General features: G+C 48.0%; 1 protein-coding gene across 17 annotated transcripts in view; it reads right to left on the reverse strand.

Annotated features, from left to right (window-relative positions):
* Positions 1 to 6790: 6790 nt before the first annotated feature.
* The window catches only part of Mast2 (microtubule associated serine/threonine kinase 2), a 167592-nt gene continuing 156579 nt past the window's right edge, over positions 6791 to 17803 (reverse strand). For 11 of the 17 annotated variants that reach the window (XM_048815453.1, XM_015485062.2, XM_015485060.2 and 8 more), the window contains 15 exons: positions 17304 to 17512; positions 16612 to 16750; positions 14267 to 14399; positions 13353 to 13518; positions 12759 to 12860; positions 12387 to 12509; positions 12099 to 12208; positions 11566 to 11720; positions 11038 to 11321; positions 10746 to 10940; positions 9866 to 10092; positions 9534 to 9656; positions 8956 to 9092; positions 8634 to 8827; positions 6791 to 8347 (listed from right to left, as the gene is read on the reverse strand). In XM_048815453.1, the coding sequence (XP_048671410.1) occupies positions 6846 to 8347; positions 8634 to 8827; positions 8956 to 9092; positions 9534 to 9656; positions 9866 to 10092; positions 10746 to 10940; positions 11038 to 11321; positions 11566 to 11720; positions 12099 to 12208; positions 12387 to 12509; positions 12759 to 12860; positions 13353 to 13518; positions 14267 to 14399; positions 16612 to 16750; positions 17304 to 17512 (3799 nt within the window). In that variant the 3' untranslated portion in view covers positions 6791 to 6845. The remainder of the gene's footprint in view (positions 8348 to 8633; positions 8828 to 8955; positions 9093 to 9533; positions 9657 to 9865; positions 10093 to 10745; positions 10941 to 11037; positions 11322 to 11565; positions 11721 to 12098; positions 12209 to 12386; positions 12510 to 12758; positions 12861 to 13352; positions 13519 to 14266; positions 14400 to 16611; positions 16751 to 17303; positions 17513 to 17803) is intronic. The other 6 variants (XM_015485061.2, XM_048815456.1, XM_015485056.2 and 3 more) reach the window with 3 other exon arrangements.

A 17803-nucleotide genomic window follows, 5' to 3' on the forward strand; every position in this document is an offset into this window, starting at 1 on the left:
GGCTAAGGAGGGGAATCAGATTGTGGTCAGGGACACCTCAGTAAATCACAGACCCAGAGGCCCTGGTGTCCAGGGTGAGGGTCACGCCACATTACACTGTGCTTCCATATAGTGGTTTTGAAGCTTTTGCAGGGAGAAGATGGCTTGGAGTTTAGACTGTTAGTAGAAGCCATCTGGAAGCTTTTGTCTTTGCCTTTTTTGTGATCCTGCCATTAGGGCAATGTGCACAGTCTGCCCTCATGCTCCAGTGGCTGTAATCTTAGGCCAGGAATCTTCTGCTCCATGTGGCTTAAGCCTTCCAGCTGAGTGAAGCTAGGCGAGCTGAGTGGAGGGCAGGCATCAACTTCTGCCTCCATTTTGCCCCACACTCTCCAGTCAGCATTCATTTGACAAATAGAGTCCAGCTGCCTCTGAGCCAATCCTGGAACCATAGTGGGCTTAGTGTGAGTCAGCTGTTTTGAGTCCAGAGCTTTGCAGTCAGGCATCCTGGTTGAGCTAGTACCTGGATCTTGGTTCCTAAGGCTTATAGCTAGGAAAGCTCTAGTTTTGGGGCTGAAAAACAAATATTACTTTCCCTGAGCATTATCTTGGTGACAATATCTAGAATGGACTAGAATTATATAGACAGACATAGATTAAAAGTTTTTGAAAAGACTTCCAGAGTTACTAACAATGAGGATAGGAAGGAAAGGGCATATCTTTTTGGCTTTTCCTTGTTTACATTACACTTTAAGGATTGGGTTGAGATAGAGACAAATGAAATCCCTCCACCATCACTTAAGTCCTTAACTGATAGCTAGCACATCCTTTCCCCAAACTGCCAGATTGAAATCTTGCTGAAAGGTTTACTGAGTAATAGGAGGCTAATTGCTGGTGGTCACCCCAGGGTGGCTTTGCATCCGGTGTTGAACCTGCTCAAGTAGTTACATGCTCAAGATTGGGTGCGGGGCTGGGGTTGTGGCTCAGCGGTAGAGCGCTCACCTAGCACGTGCAAGGCCCTGGGTTCGATCCTCAGCACCACATAAAAATAAATGAACAAAATAAAGGTATTGTGTACAACTAAAAAATAAATATTAAAAAAAAAAAAAAAGATTGGGTGCAAGGAATCCCTCCTATCAGGTACTAAAATTTAATGTGTTCTGAATGTCTCTTACAATAAACCAAAATGGGATAGGATACATACGTCTGTAGTGTTGAACAATATATCAGGGTAGTTTGTACCCTGTTGGTCAGATGTTGAGAGTGTGCAGCATGAGAGCAGAGCACTATCTTACTATCTACACTTGGGTTGACTGTGAAGGACTGCTTTTTTTCATTCCTACATTCCTCCCTGTACCCCTTTTTTCCTTTTCTCATTCTTGAATTCATTGTTTTGTGGGATCTGAGATCAAGGATCATTTGAGAAATTTTAAGGTGTTTTTTTTTTCTGACCAGTTGCCACGATTTGCTTGATTCTGAGCCAGCATAAATGGCATATGGTCCGTTCTGCTAAATAGTGACCCTAGTGTGTGTGGCGGGGCAAGCTCACTCCATGGCTGGGGAGCAGGTCTTGGCCTTTTTCATGAGTATAGTTCTGTGTCCTGTCCTGTGACCTGGGCCCTGAGATTTTTCTCTCGGCATCTTAACTGCATTCTCACTGAGGCAGAGACAAACCAAGACCAGCGGGGCCCATTATTCTCCTGGCTAGATAAACCAGCCACCAACATGAAGGCAGCTTGGGGCTGGCTGGACACAGGTCCAAGGCCTACCTTTTTTCCAGGTGGAGCTTTCATCACTGAACAAGGCTCTCTCTACCTGGCTAGATGCCAAACCTTGGCCATGGTTCAGGCCTGGATAGATTGCCTGTGTCCTTATCATTGATCTGGCCAAGGATAAAGACCTCCTAACACCTCTACTCTTCCTTCTCCCAAGACTTGATGGGCTTTCCCATTTACTTTAGACCTCATATACTCTGAAGAAGCTCTGAGAACCAATTTGGTATCTTCTTTGTGTCTCTTCTTCTTGCTGAAAGGAAACTAGCCCTATGCATTCTATTGAGTGAGTCAAGAATTACATTTGGGCAGTTCCTGGTTTCTAGGTTGATCTCTGCTGCCCATTAAGACCCCATAGTAGGCCTCTGTGAGGTTTCAATGGCCACAGAAACCAGAGGGTCCAGAAGAGACCTGCCTGGCCCCCCCAGCTGACAACTGTTCAGCCTTGCTTTAGCTCCAGCCATTTGTGACAACCAACATTATTTCCTTACAAATTCCAGCATGTGACTTTGGTGCCCTGTTGTTACTTGTGAAAAGCCTATTCTGTTGTCTTTGATGTAGTCAAAATTCATGTAGTTTACGTAAAAATATCTGATTCACAAGGAAGCCAACATGTGTCTTGTGTTGGGACAATTCATAATGTAGTTCCTAGACCACTTTTGCAAATTGTTCTTGTCACCAAATGTGTTCAGACATTGCTGTGCAGTTGTGGGTGAGGGTGGGGGGAAGGTGAGGAAGACAATTTTGTGGCTTTTGTTTTTTACCTTCCCCAAGAGGGGATAGTCTGGCCAACTTGCTGCAGTAATGCAATAAAGACATTGCAATAAAGCACCTTTTTGTCTTGATGCTATGGAAGGGTGAGCTGGGGCAGGGCGTGGGGCAAGGGCAAGGTAAGAGGACTAGGGTGTTGAAAAACCAGTGACACTCCCAGTCCTTCTAATAAACACCAAAAGATCAGTCCTGAGGCTGAACTGGAGGTCACAAGGTGTTCCTTTCCTCCACTGAAGAGGAAGACCCTAACTGGCATTACCATGAGCCCTGTCCACCCAGACACTGAGAAAATTATATCTGAGGGCCATTTCCTCCCCTTCTAATAAGCTCATCACATATTTCTGCCTAGAAAGAAAAGTTTTCACCTTCTACTCTGGGGGCAGGGTAAATGGACTGTCTTAGGGTCTTATCCTTTTGTTTTCCTAGGCAATTGTCACTGTACTTAAAGGCACTTTGTTAAGGTTCCTATGTGCTAGGAATATAATCAGCAAACATGACAATGTATCCTGTCACACAGTATGTTGTAGTTCTCATCCATGTGTCTCAGGCCTCACACAATTATACATCAATTACAAAATCAGATTGAGCAGGGAATGGTCCGTTGTTCTAAGTGACTGCATGTGTCCTTCCTCCCCTCTATACACTTTAAACATACAAGGCGTGGATGAGTTCCCTTAAACCTAGATTTAAGAGGTGGGGAAAATGTGCTGAGGACACTCAAAATTCCTTTCTTATCTCCTGCCTAGTCCTGTCTTTCGACTTCTACCTGCCATCTATCTGGTCATTTCCACTGGGAACTAGAGTGGCCCATAGGCACTTCAAACTTGTTTACTTCAGAGAAAACACATGGTTGGCTATGAATTCCCTTCTCGTCCTACCACCAGACCTACAAACACCCTATATCTACAGAAGTCCTCTCAGTTCCACCTTTAATCACAAAGATATCTTCCAACAAAAGCCTATCTCCTCAGCACATATTTTGGACTCTATTTTTCTCCCACATTCTCAGGGAACTCTCTTATGTGTAGCTGTGCTTACAAGCTTATAATTGTGTCACCATTCCTGGCTCCCATGATCAATTACCATTTTTTTTCATTATTGTTTGGTTATCTCTCATTCTGTATGTCCTCAATCCCTACTCAATCCCATATCCTTTTCCTTATTTTCCCCACCCCTCAAAGCCACACCTTTTGAAAGACCTGCCTAAATGTCTTTATTTCCTCACCTGAAGCATTTTAGTACAGGTTCCACTATCCGAAACTGCCAACTTCGATGTCTTCAGTATCCATTTCTGTTGACTGTTCTTCATGGAAAGCTCTTTCATTGACTTCATTACAATTAATTCGCCTAGTTTTTCTGATGTTCCTCCAGCCTTCCTCTCATATAAGCCTTTTTACCTAACCATTTTCTCCACATCCATGAATCCACCCACCATCTCTAGGCCAGTTGCATCTATTTCTCCTGCCAGAGACTGAATGTGCAGGGTCACCTTCTGGTCCTGGTTTCTTCCATTGTTTCATATTTTGCTGAATGGAAATTGGGTTCATTTTGGCATAAGCCAGAAATGTAGTCAACATCTTTTTTTTTTGGTAGATGGACACAGTACCTTCATTTACTTATTTTTATGTGGTGCTGAGGATCGAACCCAGTACCTCACACATGCTAGGTGAGCGCTCTACCACTGAGCTACAACCCCAGCTGTAGTCAACATCTTTGATAGCCTTGTTCCATATCTATAAAACCCTCTGCCAACCCTTATTAATTTTACCTTCTAAACACCAGTGAAACCATCAATTCTCTAAATTCATTGCTTTGCTACAGAGCCTAATCCTAATACTAGGTCTCCCTTCCTCCATTCTTGCCCCCTCAAATTCATTCTCATTATGGCAATCAGTTATCTTTTTAAACTACAAACCTGAACCTGTGTAAAACATTATAACTTTCAATTGTTCCTAGGGCAAATCACAATTTTTTTTTCTTTTGCTGTATTGCTCGGGCTGGCTCTGAACTCTTGGGCTCAAGTGATTCTCCTGCCTCAGCCTCAGCTGGGATTGCAGGTGCCTGTTACTGTACACTGCTACATTACAAAATGTAAGTCTATAAAATGGATTTTGTAATGTTGCAAACCTCATTTCTCTCGTTTCTCTTTTCAGTGGCTCCATCCTCCCAGCTAATCCCAGAGTTTTGGGGCTTCTCATTCTGCACATTCTCTGGGAAATCCTCAGAGAGCTTTAAATAACCATTTCTTTCCTGTCGGCCCTAAATCTGTGTCCATCTTCCCATGCTTTCCCTCCTTCCTCAGATTAAGGTTTTCTCTTCACTGTTGCTATCCTAGTTCAGACCACTTTATGGGTCACTGCATCATGCTCTCTCTGGCCTATCTGCTCAATGCAAGCCTGACTGTATTAGCCAGAGTGATCGTCATAAAACATAAATTTGAAGTTGCCTCTCAGAATTTCCTCACTCCCCTTGGGATAATTCAGTGTTTTTCAAGGACAGCACCATTGGCACTTGAGGCATGTACCCTATGCATTTGCACTACACAATGCTTGGTGTCCTAGGGCTTCTTCCCATTTTTATTTCAAAACCCATAAGAAGGCAGTTCTCTTGAAACTGCAAAATCTGCTTCCTTCCATCTGCTTCATCTATATTTATGGTACGGTGCTTCTGACCAGATCCTGACCTATGTGGGGCACTCATCTCCCAAGCTGTCCTCCTGGATCCTGCAACCTGTCTTCCCAATGCCCAGTGCAGGCAGCCCATGATTTGCTGTCTATAAATAACTGAAGGAAGAAGAAAGTGAAATCAAGAGGATCAGAAAGCTAAAATGTCCCTGCAGGTGGATAGAGCACGCCCTCTGGTGGCCACCACCTTCCCCATGCAGGATGACAAAAGGCTGCAGAGTACAGGAGGCACCCCTCCAGCCATTGACTCAAAGGTAGTATTCTGTCTCCCAGTCTCCTGACCCCTCTCCTTGAGACCTAGGCATTGGATTGTGGGACATTCAGTACAATGTCAGTGCATGATGGTTTGGCATGGAGGCACCCCTAGCGTTGATACTCCACCAAGCCCCACTCCCTGCCCTGTGATGCCATCTCCTGACTCCCCCTACACCAACAAACATCTTTCCTTCTCTTCTGCACTACTCACAAAGTATAGCTCTACTCAAAGAAGAATGCACACAGCAATGTCCACCTTTACTGCTGGGGCATACCTGACAAACATCCCAGGAAGGGTTTGCTGGCTACAAATACTAAGGACTTAACCACTGAACAGGCAGTTTTCTATTTTCATCTCACTTGACCACTCACCATTTTATCAAGTAACTATTCCATTTTGAAACTCTTCTCTTGGATTTTATGATTCCTCTTCTGGTTGCTATTCTGAGTCTCCCTTCTTTGCCTTAAATATCAGTGTTCCTGAATTGTTGATTCAGGAACACTGATTGTTGATTAGCTGTTGGCTCATTTCTACCTAGTGTAGATTTTCCTCCTGAGTTCCAGATCTGTGCATCCAATTACCTTCTGGATGACCCAGAAATGCTCAAATTCAATACATTCAAAGTAACCAGGTGCAGTGGCGTATGCCTGTAATCCTAGTGGCTTGGGAGGCTAAGGCAGGAGGATCATGAATTCAAAGCCAGCCTCAGCAACTTAGCAAAGTCCTAAGCAACTCAATGAGACCCTGTCTCTAAATAAAATATAAAAAAGGGATGGGGAAACCCCAAACCAAACCTTAAAACCAAAACATTCAAAGTTAAACTCCTTACCTACTAGTATCTTTTCTCCTCCTCATTTACTGGCTAAGACACACTCTGAGTAAGGTGAATGTGGGCTGTATAGTCAAGGGAGACCTAGGTTCAATCCCAGATCTACCTCGGGCAGGAAAGCCCAAGCTTTATTATCCATTAGTAGGGATATTAGTTGCCACATGATCTTCTTTGGTTTAGTTCTGTATCATCTACACAGTGGAAGACCATTAGATATGGTCTTGTTTAATTTGCCATACCCATTTCCATTTTGAATTATCCTTGGTTCCTTGAACATACCAGGTATATTGTATATGCTGCACTTTTGACAGCCCTCCCTTTACCATACTCAGCAAAACTACCTATTCACCTGTTCTTCATGTTTGAACCCAGATGGTCTCTGAGAAGCGAAGCTAGATAGTGTGTCTTAGTCACAGTTATATTCCCAGCAGCAACACAGGACCTAGACCGACAGTTACGAGTGTGATGACTGAAGGAAAGAAGCATGCAAAACACAAAGGTGTTTCCAGGAGCGTGTATTACACAGGTCTGGTGCAAGAAATAGCAAACAACTGCTATGTTTGTTTTAAAACCTCATCTGGTGCTAATGTGGAATCCTGATGCTTTGGGTTGCTCCCTGGTCCTCGGCTCCTCCAAAGTAGGCTGGGCCCAGGCTCCTGGGTAAGAGGACAGCCTCTGCATGGAACATCCTGCCTTCTGTCACCTGAGGCATCAGGCACTTTGGTGATGCTCAGGGGTGGTTCTTCTTTCTCTACTTCTGCACATTCAGACTCCCACAGCCAACTTTGGCTGGGAACCTCACATGGTGTATGGGCCAGCCCAGGGGCACTGGGTGGCTTTGACTTCCTCTCCTGTCTGGGAGATGGGTTCTTAGGGTGGACTGGAGCTGTAGTTTCCAAATCTTGGGGGTTGGATAGCCCACCTTCCACTGTTGTCTTTCTGCCTGGGGATACCCTGTCTGGGTCCTCAATAAGGAATTTCCAGGACCATGTACCTGACTTCCCAGAGGTGGAGGCAGCAGCAGAGATGAGTCCTGATGAGCTGGGACAAAGTGCTGTTAATGCCTGGGTGTGGAGGTGCTGGGCCTTCCGGCAGCCTTCAGCAGGGGTAGGGTCTGAGGGTCCAGACCTACACAGGCTGGGGCCTGGTGAGGAGGAGGTGATAGCCTCCTCAAAGGCGTGTGGACTCCCAAGCCGCCTCTGGGGAACACTAGCACCTTCTATTCTGGGAGGCCCTAATATGACCCCTGTCAACAGGCCTGGGACCACCAGACCCTGGTTTCTTGAGTCCCTGGGCAAGAAGATGTCCTCTTCCCCACCCTCTCCTGTTCCTCTGGTGGGTGGATTCTGGCTCACTTCTGGGTTGGATGCCTGTGCACCCTGGCTGTTCTCAGGTTCCTCATCGGTGTCATCCTCTGAGGAGTCTACCTCACGGATAGCTTCTTGCTTTTGCAGTGACTCTCGTCGTTCAGCTCGGTCCTGCCGAAGGGTCCCTAGGGCCCGTGAAGGAGCAGGCTGTAGCACTCCCTTCCCTGGCAGTGCTCCTTTCCCAGAGAGCACAGCCCTGGTCCCAACTACCTCCAGCGGGCTGGCTTCCCTGGGTGGCAGCTCCTTCTTTAGCTCATAGTGGGGCAGGTCAAGACCATGCTTGTGAGAAGGAGCTCGCTTCTTCTCAGAAGCAGCCAGTGCAGCTGCCAGTTTCTCCGCTGACTGCACCCGCTTAAGCAGTGGGGAGCGGGGTGGCTCTGCACTTTTGGGCCGTGAGAGTTGCCTGCCTAGTGGAGGTGACAAGTGAAGTTTGGTGGGAAAGGCCTGGGCTCCATGACCAGACAGGGGCGATGGGGAACGCTGAGGTGAAGCTGCTGGTGGTGGTGAAGGGGTGTGGGCCAGTGGAGATAGTGGGATGCTGCCTGCTGACTTGCGCCGTGGAGAGCGGTACTGGCGTTGGAGCTTGGGTGCCAGACCATGTAGGGAGCTGGGCCGTGTGTGCCCAGAGCCAGCTGGAGAACTGGGCACGCTGGAGCTGGGGGAGCTGCTCTGCGATGAATTCCCCCCTACTTTGTACAAACAGAGAGACAAAGGTGGATCAATGTTATCTGTAAGAAGTGATCAAGGGGCAAGGGAGGGCTCACTGGGATGATTGTCCATGTTCCCCTACCAAAGAACCAGTACCCAGACTACAGAAATAAAGTCACTCCCTTCCCCATCAATTCCTCCCAAGACTGCTGAATCTTTAGACATGGGCTGAAAGAGATTCTGAGAGTGGGACATGCGGGGAGCAGAGGGCCAAGGCACTTCCTATTTCACAAGGGGTGGTCTCTACCTGCAGAGAGCCCTTTGTACCTGAGTGCACTGTATCAGGGGTCACCCGGTAGCCCTGAGTGGGAGATCGGGGAGAAAGGCTGTGGCTGTGTGTGGGAGAGCCTGGCCCACTCTCCCCCGATGACAAGGAGCGGTTAAGGGAAGAAAGGCTGCGGCTGGTGTGCAGCAGGGAGGCCTGCTTAGTGATCTTCCGGAACAGGGAACTTCTTTTTCTGCTGTAACAATAAGGGTCCAAGGCCAAGTCAATGCATAGAGCACAGCACACTCTAGGCCTGGGGTTAAGCCACCAACATATTGCCAGTACCCAAGTGCTCATAGCAGACCTCTGACTAAACTGGCTCACCTTTCTTGCCCATCCTTGCCCCGGTTCCTCTTGCTCCTTCGGGCCATCTTGGCCTTGTAGCTGCCTTTTCGAGCTGGTCCCACTTTAATGGATGTGTTCTCCAGGGGAGTTGTTGAAATAGCCACCTTGTTTCCACTCTGGGGAGCAAAGCAAAGCAGAGCATGAGGTCTAGGCTAAGATAGTAGCCATATTCTTGCTCCTGTCCCTACCCCTGCATATGGCTGTACCACAGCTCCAGTTTTTGCTCCTGTGCCAACATGTCTGAATAAGGCCTGTTTTCCCTCTCACAGATTAGGAAATGGCTTCCATTGGTGTCCAGAGTGGTTTGGGGACGGGAAGACAGAGAAGCAGCTCCCCTGCCCTGTTAGCCAGTCCTACCCACAGCTCAGAAGAATCTGGGCCTTGGCTAATGAGGCTGTTGCTTTCTGGAGAAAACTCTCTGCTGTGCCACCCAAGTTCTCTGTGACCCTGGAATCTGTGCTGTGTGTGCCCAACCCTCCCACTCCTCTCTGGCCAGTCCAGACTAACAAGACTGGGGTTGTTCAGGGGCTACAGTGGGCAGCATTCCCAGCACTAACCTTTAGGATCAGCTCCACCACCTCTGTGTGCACCAGCCCATGCACAGGCTCCCCGTTGACATGGGTGATAAGGTCACCCTGACGAAGCCCGGCCTCGCTGGCTGGACCTCCATCCTCCACATGCTGTCTCAGGAAAGAGCATCTTTAGTCTGAAGCTTGGGCAGGAAGTGTAGGGCTTATTCTGATCATTAAGCTGCGACCCCATTTACCATCACCCTTTGACCCCTGTGGATAGCATGGGCAGTGACGGAAGAAAGGACAAACAGGCTCCACTGAGGGGAAAGTGGAGGAGTGATGGAGCTGAGACAACAAGTCTAGATGGCCAGACATACCCACACCATGTGGTGCACAGTGTAGACATCTGAGTCACCCATGTAGACACGAATGGCCCGCAGGGTGAAGCCATACTTCTTTCCAGCTCGGTGGATGATGATGGGAGGCCTCAAGCTGCCAAGGGCTGGCAAGAAGTCCCTGCTTGGAGAAGAGTCTCTGGATGACGGGTTGGACGACTGGGAGTGTGGGGACATGGGACTGGCCAATGGAGAGCAGGTGTGATGTTCTGGAGAAGGAGAAGCCAGGACTTAGTGGGTCAAAGGCCTTGGCCTAGCCATGGTCCCAGCCTGGCGCCCTTTCCAGTCTACTGATTCCTGCCTAGCCCCAGTCACGGACAGAGCCTGAGCCCAGGTGTATCTTCCCCACAACCCGTGACCCACAAAGCCCTCTCACCCGCTCAGTTTCCCAGGTCTGAGGTGGGGTTGCAGGTGATGGGGACCGGCATTTATGCATGTGTTGGGGACTACATAAAATCTTCATACATATTTAAACATTGCAATTATCCTACGAGCTAGCCATTATTATTATCCACATTTTTTAACGAAGAACCTGAAGCTTAGAAGGATTAAAAACTTCCCAAGGCTAAGAGCCTTTCGTGATGAAGCCAAGATTTGAATATTAGATCTTTGCCTTAAAGCCTACATTTGTCACACTGTGCTGCCCTGCCCTGACACACACACACACAACTCCAGACACCAATGCACACCTTTGGAGACCTTCATTTTCATAACAAAGGGACATACAGTTTCTCAGAGGTTCACACACACACACACACACACACACACACACACACACCTGCCGCCTGTACCCCTGCCACAGGCCTACAGAGATTCTAAGGCCCTTTCTATGGGTTTTACCCCAGCTCTTTAGGGGTCTCACCTGTAGGAATGAGAAGGGAAAGGGCTGTGGCTGAGGCAGACTTGATCACTTTGTTGACAGGGCGAGTGGTCCGCTTCTCTATAGAATCCCCAGAGAGCAGCCGGTGGCGAGCTCTACGCACAGCCAGGTCGCTGATGGCCTTGGCTGTGGCTCCCTCAGCCAGCTGTGGGGTCCCATGGCTTTGCATCTCCATGGCTATGGGCCAAATGAACAATGAGACCCACAATACAGCTGAGCCTCCCTTCCTGTAGTGTCCCCCCAGCCGAGGCCCTCTGACCACACACTACCACACCTGAGCTGGAAGCACCACTCTGGTTCAGAGGCTCCTCATCCAGCTTTAGTCGCCGCTCCACAGGCCTTTCAGGGACAGGCCCAGATGCCCCCTCTCCAGAAGAGGGTGTCAGAAGCCATATACCCTCCTGCTGTTGCCTCCTGGGGGTGCTGCTGACCTCCTCATGGCCTTCAGGGAAGCGAGGCACATCCAGGAGGCCTGAGCAACGGCGTCGCACTGTCATCGGAGGGCTTGAGTCACTCTCTGTGTGAGACGACTCAGACACCGACAGCCGCTTCCGTAATCTATGAGACATAAGGCCTGGGGTGAGATGACCCAAGCAGTCTCCCTCCTCACGCCAAGGCTTCCTTAGGGGCACACAGAGCTACAGTCACAGAACTTTTCTCCTCAGACATTCCACCAGGATTGCCTTGAGAATGCCACCTTACCCCGACAAGCACACCTCCCCAGCATCTGAATCTCTCCCAAGATTTGTGTGACAGGGAGGGTTGGCTGTGCTGCCCACCCTGGCGAGCCCTGGGTGCTCACATCTCAGGGGAACCAATCACCCAGCTCCGGTCTCGGCCCTTTAGCCCTGCCAGGCTATCTGAGCGGTCTTCCTTCTCCTCACTCAGGCTGCGCTTGGTGGGGGGTGGTGTCCGGCGTTCCTCCAGCAGTGAGAGCCGTTCCATGCTACTGTATACCTGTGGGCACAGGGACACACTGGAGTTGGCTCTGATAGCTACATCTCCCAAACGACAAATCACATCCTTGGCACCTGAAACTGGAATTTGAGTCTTTCCCTTCCTTCCCCCACATCTCAGTTGAATATCTGGGGAAGCACTTATCCTGTTGGCCTAGAACCACTCTTACTAATTCCTGATATAAGAGATGTTGATCCTGACATCTTTTATATCAGGAATTAGTGAGAGTGGTTCTAGAAGCATCTACTCTATGCAGCCCAGCACTCTGCTCTTCTTTTTCTGAAGTGGTCCTATCACCAACTCCCTCAGCCTGCCCCAGGTGTGTCTCTTGACAGGTCCTCTTCTCCCATCCCTCTGATCTGGCCTCCTAAGTCGCACCTTGCTGAACCTTGGAGAGCAGGAAGAGAACCGGCGGATCTCAAGGCAGCCATCCTCACTCACTTCCTCCTCATCTTCTGAGTCCACATGGTGGTATCGCTCCGAACGGGCTGGGCCAGACACACAGGACAGTTCCCTTCAGGGACCCTGCTGATGGCATCCTTGTGACCCTATCAGACCTCAGCAGAGCCCTGAGAAATTGTTCCCAGTGCATAGGCAGAGTATGCATAGGTACTTTTCAGCAAACCGGTAGGACCAACACTCCACCTCACCCGCCAGTGGCCTTACTGTCAAAGTAGCTGGTATCATCCTCTGATTCCAGTTGAGGAATAAATTCAGCTTTCTGGCGAAGAAGTCCTGTCCAGTCCAGACCCGTAAAAAATGGGTGCTGCTTTACCTCATAGGTACTGCCTAGACAAGAAGTAGGATGAGTTGTGTGGAATCCAGGCCAGCAAGTCAAGCAAGAAGCCAGACCTGGAAAAGGTGCGCCTGGAAGCCTAAGCTCAAACACCTTTCTTTCTCTGCCTGTAGCAAGCAGGGCAGAACTTCAGGATCCCGAAAAACTGTCTGCACCTGAAGCCTGAACTTCACGGTGTGTGGGCTTGGTCACCCTTTCCCCTTTCCTAAGTGGTGAGAAAGAAAGAGTAGGGCCTGACTTACCTGTGCCCAGTCTCTCCAGAGGGTTCTGGTGGAGTAGTTTGGAGGTGAGGTCCTGGGCATCTGGGGGTAGTGCATCTTCACCCTCGGGCCACACAATCTCATCTGAAGTCATCAGGGATTAGAGAGAAAGGGAGAGATAGATAGTGGGGAGATGCAGAAGGCCCCAGTGTAATATTAAGGAAGAGAGGTCATAAGGGCCAGTCCAGAGCCCCTAAAAACCCCCATCTAGGAGCCAAATTCCTTAAGTTCTATAGGTTCCTCCCCTCCAAGAGGAATCACACTCCTTATTAGATCATGGCTGGCTCTTTGATCCAGGGTGGGCATTATAAAAACAGTGACTTCCCCTGTCCTGGAGCTCCAGCTCACCCTGCTTTATTTGCTAAAATAAAGAGTTCACACTCACAGGATAGGTCCCAGGGTACTCAGTGCATGTGTGCATGCACACATATTCCTAAGAAGCAAGCATACCAAACACACACACTTGAATTCAGAACAAGAAATCCAAAGCCTCAACAGCCTCAACAGGGGCATGCATAATTCTTATTTGTGGATCTAGATTTTGACTCCACACTGGGTAAGGGTGATAGTACCTACCACTGATCACTTGACCAAAGAGCTCCTCCGGAGTGTCTCCAAAGAAAGGGACGCAACCCACCAGGAACTCATACAGGATTATGCCCATGGCCCACCAGTCCACTGGCTTCCCATAGCCCTGACGCAGGATCACCTCAGGCGCTATGTACTCTGGAGTCCCGCACACCTGGGCACAGAGAAGCCAGGCTGGCTCAGAATCCTGAGGCAGCTCACTGGCATGATGGCTGGAGGAGTGGGGATGCTCCTACTCTAGAAAAGAAGTCTCTGAAGACTCAACTTACCTTAGTTGAGAAACAGGATCAACTGGAGCCTCAGGGAACCAGAATTGGAACTCTCGGTGGGGTGTATTTCCTAATTAATCACAATGTCTAATCTCCCTGAGCTTGCAACACTCCCTTCTGGTATCTGGTCTCACAAACGGCCTCTGCCCTCCAGCCCAAAGAACAGAACCTATCCTCATGTGATTACTACAGGGACTTGTGAGCATCACAACCTGAAAAGTCAAATCAGGCAACATCCAGAGGCAGTTCTCAGGGAACTGGGCCCCAGCCAAGTGGAATTTGGAGCTATGTTCCAAGAACAACAGGCCCCAGGAGAGGTCTTCCCTTGACTCAGGCCAGGGATTCAGGACTGATCTCATATGAAACCACATTTATGATCTCATATGAAACCACATTATATGACTTATTTTCTCCAAACCCAGAGGAGAAAGATGACTTTGGATTTTATATTCATATGATTCTCATGGCCCATCCTATTTTCCAAATGTGCTATTTCAATGTCTCCCTGGAACCAAAAGGTAGAAAAGATAGAAGCTTCCAGTCCTAACATCTGGTCACAAATAAGCATGTGGCTCCAAGACCTAATTATGAGTCCTGGAATTCAGTTCCCAGAGTTTCACCTACTTTCCTTACCTGCTTATCCAGGAACTCCCGGGCATCCTTTTCTATGTGGCCTTCATACAAGTTGGTTGTCAGACTCATGAGGCCAATTTTAGAGAGTCCAAAGTCAGTGAGTTTGATGTGCCCCATGGATGTAATCAGGAGGCTGGGAGGCCACAGAAAAAAAAAAATCATACAGTTATTCATGGTTTTATACAAGTGCTGATTTTATTATTTGCCAAATTTTCCTACATAGGCCTCTATGGGTTTCTGTGGGACAAAAGCAGGGAGACAGGCAGCTATGAAAAAATATACAGCTCTGGCTTTGAAAATGCTCCATTCAGGGCTGGGGATGTGGCTCAAGCGGTAGTGTGCTCGCCTGGCATGCGTGCGGCCCGGGTTCGATCCTCAGCACCACATACAAACAAAGATGTTGTGTCCGCCAATAACTAAAAAATAAATATTAAAAAATTCTCTCTCTCTCTTTAAAAAGAAAAATAAAAAAGAAAAGAAAAAAGAAAATGCTCCATTCAGTGGGCAAAGTGTGTTCCCTCCATATTGCAGAATAAAGCCCTGAAGTTCTTTGCTTCTTGGTGGGTATGTAGGGGTGTGTGTGCGCCACATTCTACACAAATAGCTAACCTGCCTTCCACCCATTCTCATGACTTCATTTCTCTTTATTGCTCCACCTATAATTGACACTGGGAACAGGTTACCAGTGAAGAGGAAGAGACTTTCTTCCATAGAGCTGAGAACGACTTATCCTAAGGCTGTTTGCTCTAGCCATTCCTAACCCCTCCTCACTTGGGTAGCTCACTATCCCCATTTCAGGGAGAAGGGAAAGGGGCACATAATCTTGTCCCATGTCCATGGCTGTCTTATAAGGAGGACTGGTTGGGAGGAACTAGAAATCAGATTCCATTAACATACTCTCCTTGAGCCATTTCATTTTGTGCCAAAGGCTTCACCCTGCCAACCCTCTGTTCTAATGATTCCCAAATCATTGTCTCTGGCTCTGACTTCTTTCACAAGCTCCATACCTACCCAACCTCCCAGATACCACAAACTCACCCTGTTCAAAACAAAGGCATGCCTCCCAATTGGTTCCTCTTCTCAGTGAAAAAACAGTAATTTATGTCAATTACTGAGCTTTGTGATAAGTACTTTTAAAAATATTTTGGGGTAGGGGATGACAGAATGATAGAATGCTTGCCTAGCATGCATGAGGCCCTGTGTTCAATTCCTATTGCACATGCACATATACATGTACAAAATCTGGCCCCTAAAAGGTTTTCTGGTACAACCAAACATCAAAGATATTATCATTCTCATTTAGAAAGGAGTAAATTTAATTAACAGACAAACTCATAGAGTTAAACAAGCATGAGGTCATGTGAACTTAGGTCTATCTAATGCCAAAGCTACTTTCTACCATGGAGGCTTATCACCTCTGTATCAGTTCCAAGCTAGAAATCTGTAAGGCAACCTAGTCTCCTTCTGCTTCTTTGCTTCCCTTTCCACCCCAACACCAACATTAATTGTTCCCTTCTATTTCCCTACACTATCCCTTCCTCCATCTTGTCCCTGTGGTCTGGTGCAGGCATTGTTGTCTTTGGCCTGGTATCCTGAGTGACTTGTCTCTTCCACTAGTAGAGTGGTCTTTCTATACCAAAACCCAAATCTGAACATGTTGTTCTATCACACCTTGGCCAACAGGTCCTCTGAAGACTCTATGCTCCTTAAAAGAAAACCCAAAGTTGAAAGGATCCTTGATGGTCTAGCCCCTGCATCTCTCCTCTAGCCTTTTCTCTCACTTCTCTCCGACCTACCACCACCTAAGCTATACTACCTGGAGCTCCTGAATAGATCATGTTCTCTCATACCCGTGTATCTTTAAACTTCTTGCTCCCCTGCTTTAGAAAGCTCCTCCTACTTTTTCCCACCTGATGAATGCCCTCCAAGAAGAAGCCTAATACACACATATTATCTGTCTCCCACACTAGATTTAAGTTTAATACAAAAGGGACTATATTTAAAACCCAGAATATGGTGCTTGGCACACTGTAGTATCAGTAAATGTCAGGACACTCATTCAGGCATCTATTAGATGTGCTAATTCCTTTGTTCTTGCTTGATTTCTTTAGGGGATTTCAGTGACTCTTTCATGTCACTGAAGCCTTATGATGCTCCTGCTCTTGTGGCAGTGGTCTTGGCATATGAAATGGTCAAGAGGCTGGAGTACTAGGCCTAGAAGGACACACACACCATCATTGTTTCCTAGGAGCCATTCTAGAACAAATTCAGACATGTTGTGTTTTCTCCCTTTATCTAGATTCAAGAGGGAAACCATGAACAATAGACCCAGATTGTGGGCATACTTGTCAGGCTTGAGGTCACGGTGCACGATGCCATAGTTGTGTAAATATTCCAAGGCCAGCACAGTTTCTGCAAAGTATAGACGCACCATGTCCACAGGCAAGGCCCCAATGTTCTTCAGCAGAGTGGCACAGTCTCCTCCTGCAACAAGCCCAGACTATTATGAGAGAGGAATCCAGCTCTCTGCTCTAGCCAGTTCCCAGGTTTGCAGTCCCTGAGGTCCCAAAGGAGATAGCCTCACAGGGTACCCTGGTGTTGGAGACTGATTCTAGCCCTCTGCTGCTGGCATGAGTGGGAAACAGGGTGTGGAGACGAGTGGGAAGTGAAGTGAATCTGCCAATGGCTGTCAAGATCATTGTTTAAGACAAAGGAGGAAAGAAACCCAGGCCTCTATGCCTGCATAATGACTTGTGGCTCTGGGGAATGAATTCTACAGCCACTAGACGGTTACATCCTATTGCCTCTCACTGTACCTGACATGGGCAGTCTCACAGTGAGGTGAGGAGTTTTGTGCTCACCATGGCCAAATGGCCTGAGATCCTGAGGCAGGAATGAGTCCCAAAGAGGGCTTGGAAGCCGACTCTGAAACTGTCCTCCTACATAATATACAGTTACTGGTCCTTATTTAGGGCTAAGTCTTGGGCTGTACCATGGCTTCCACAGTAGGCCACCTTTCTCCCAATACCTTCAGTACCTTCAACATACTCCATCACCATGCATAAGTGGCGCTTGGTCTCAAAGGAGCAGAACATGCTGACTACAAAGGGGTTCTCAGCGAAAGTCAGTATGTCACGCTCCACGAAGGCCTGCTGGATCTGGTTCCGTAGGATCAGGTTCTGCTTGTTGATCTTCTTCATGGCAAAGCGCTGCCGGGTAGACTTGTGCCGCACCAAGAATACGGCCCTGAGAAATGCAACCCAGCTCAGCCTCCAAAGGCTGTCAGCACCAGAGCTGTGCATTCCACTACCCGAACTACCTCTCACCTTACCCAGGCACAGAACGAGAGAGAAGGAATGTACACATTAATGAAAGGGATCTAAGCTCCCTGGTCCAAACACCTTTCAAATTTCCTGGTAGGCCAGGTCCTGAGGACACAGATGAATGCTTCCAGAACTCAGGGAAAGGAGAAATGTTACCAAGAGGGATGAGCATTTTGCCTGAGAAATGAGCAATGCTCAGATGTCAGAGGATATT

The sequence above is a fragment of the Marmota marmota genome, unplaced genomic scaffold (assembly GCF_001458135.2).
Source record: "Marmota marmota marmota unplaced genomic scaffold, marMar, whole genome shotgun sequence".
Lineage (NCBI taxonomy): Eukaryota > Metazoa > Chordata > Mammalia > Rodentia > Sciuridae > Marmota > Marmota marmota.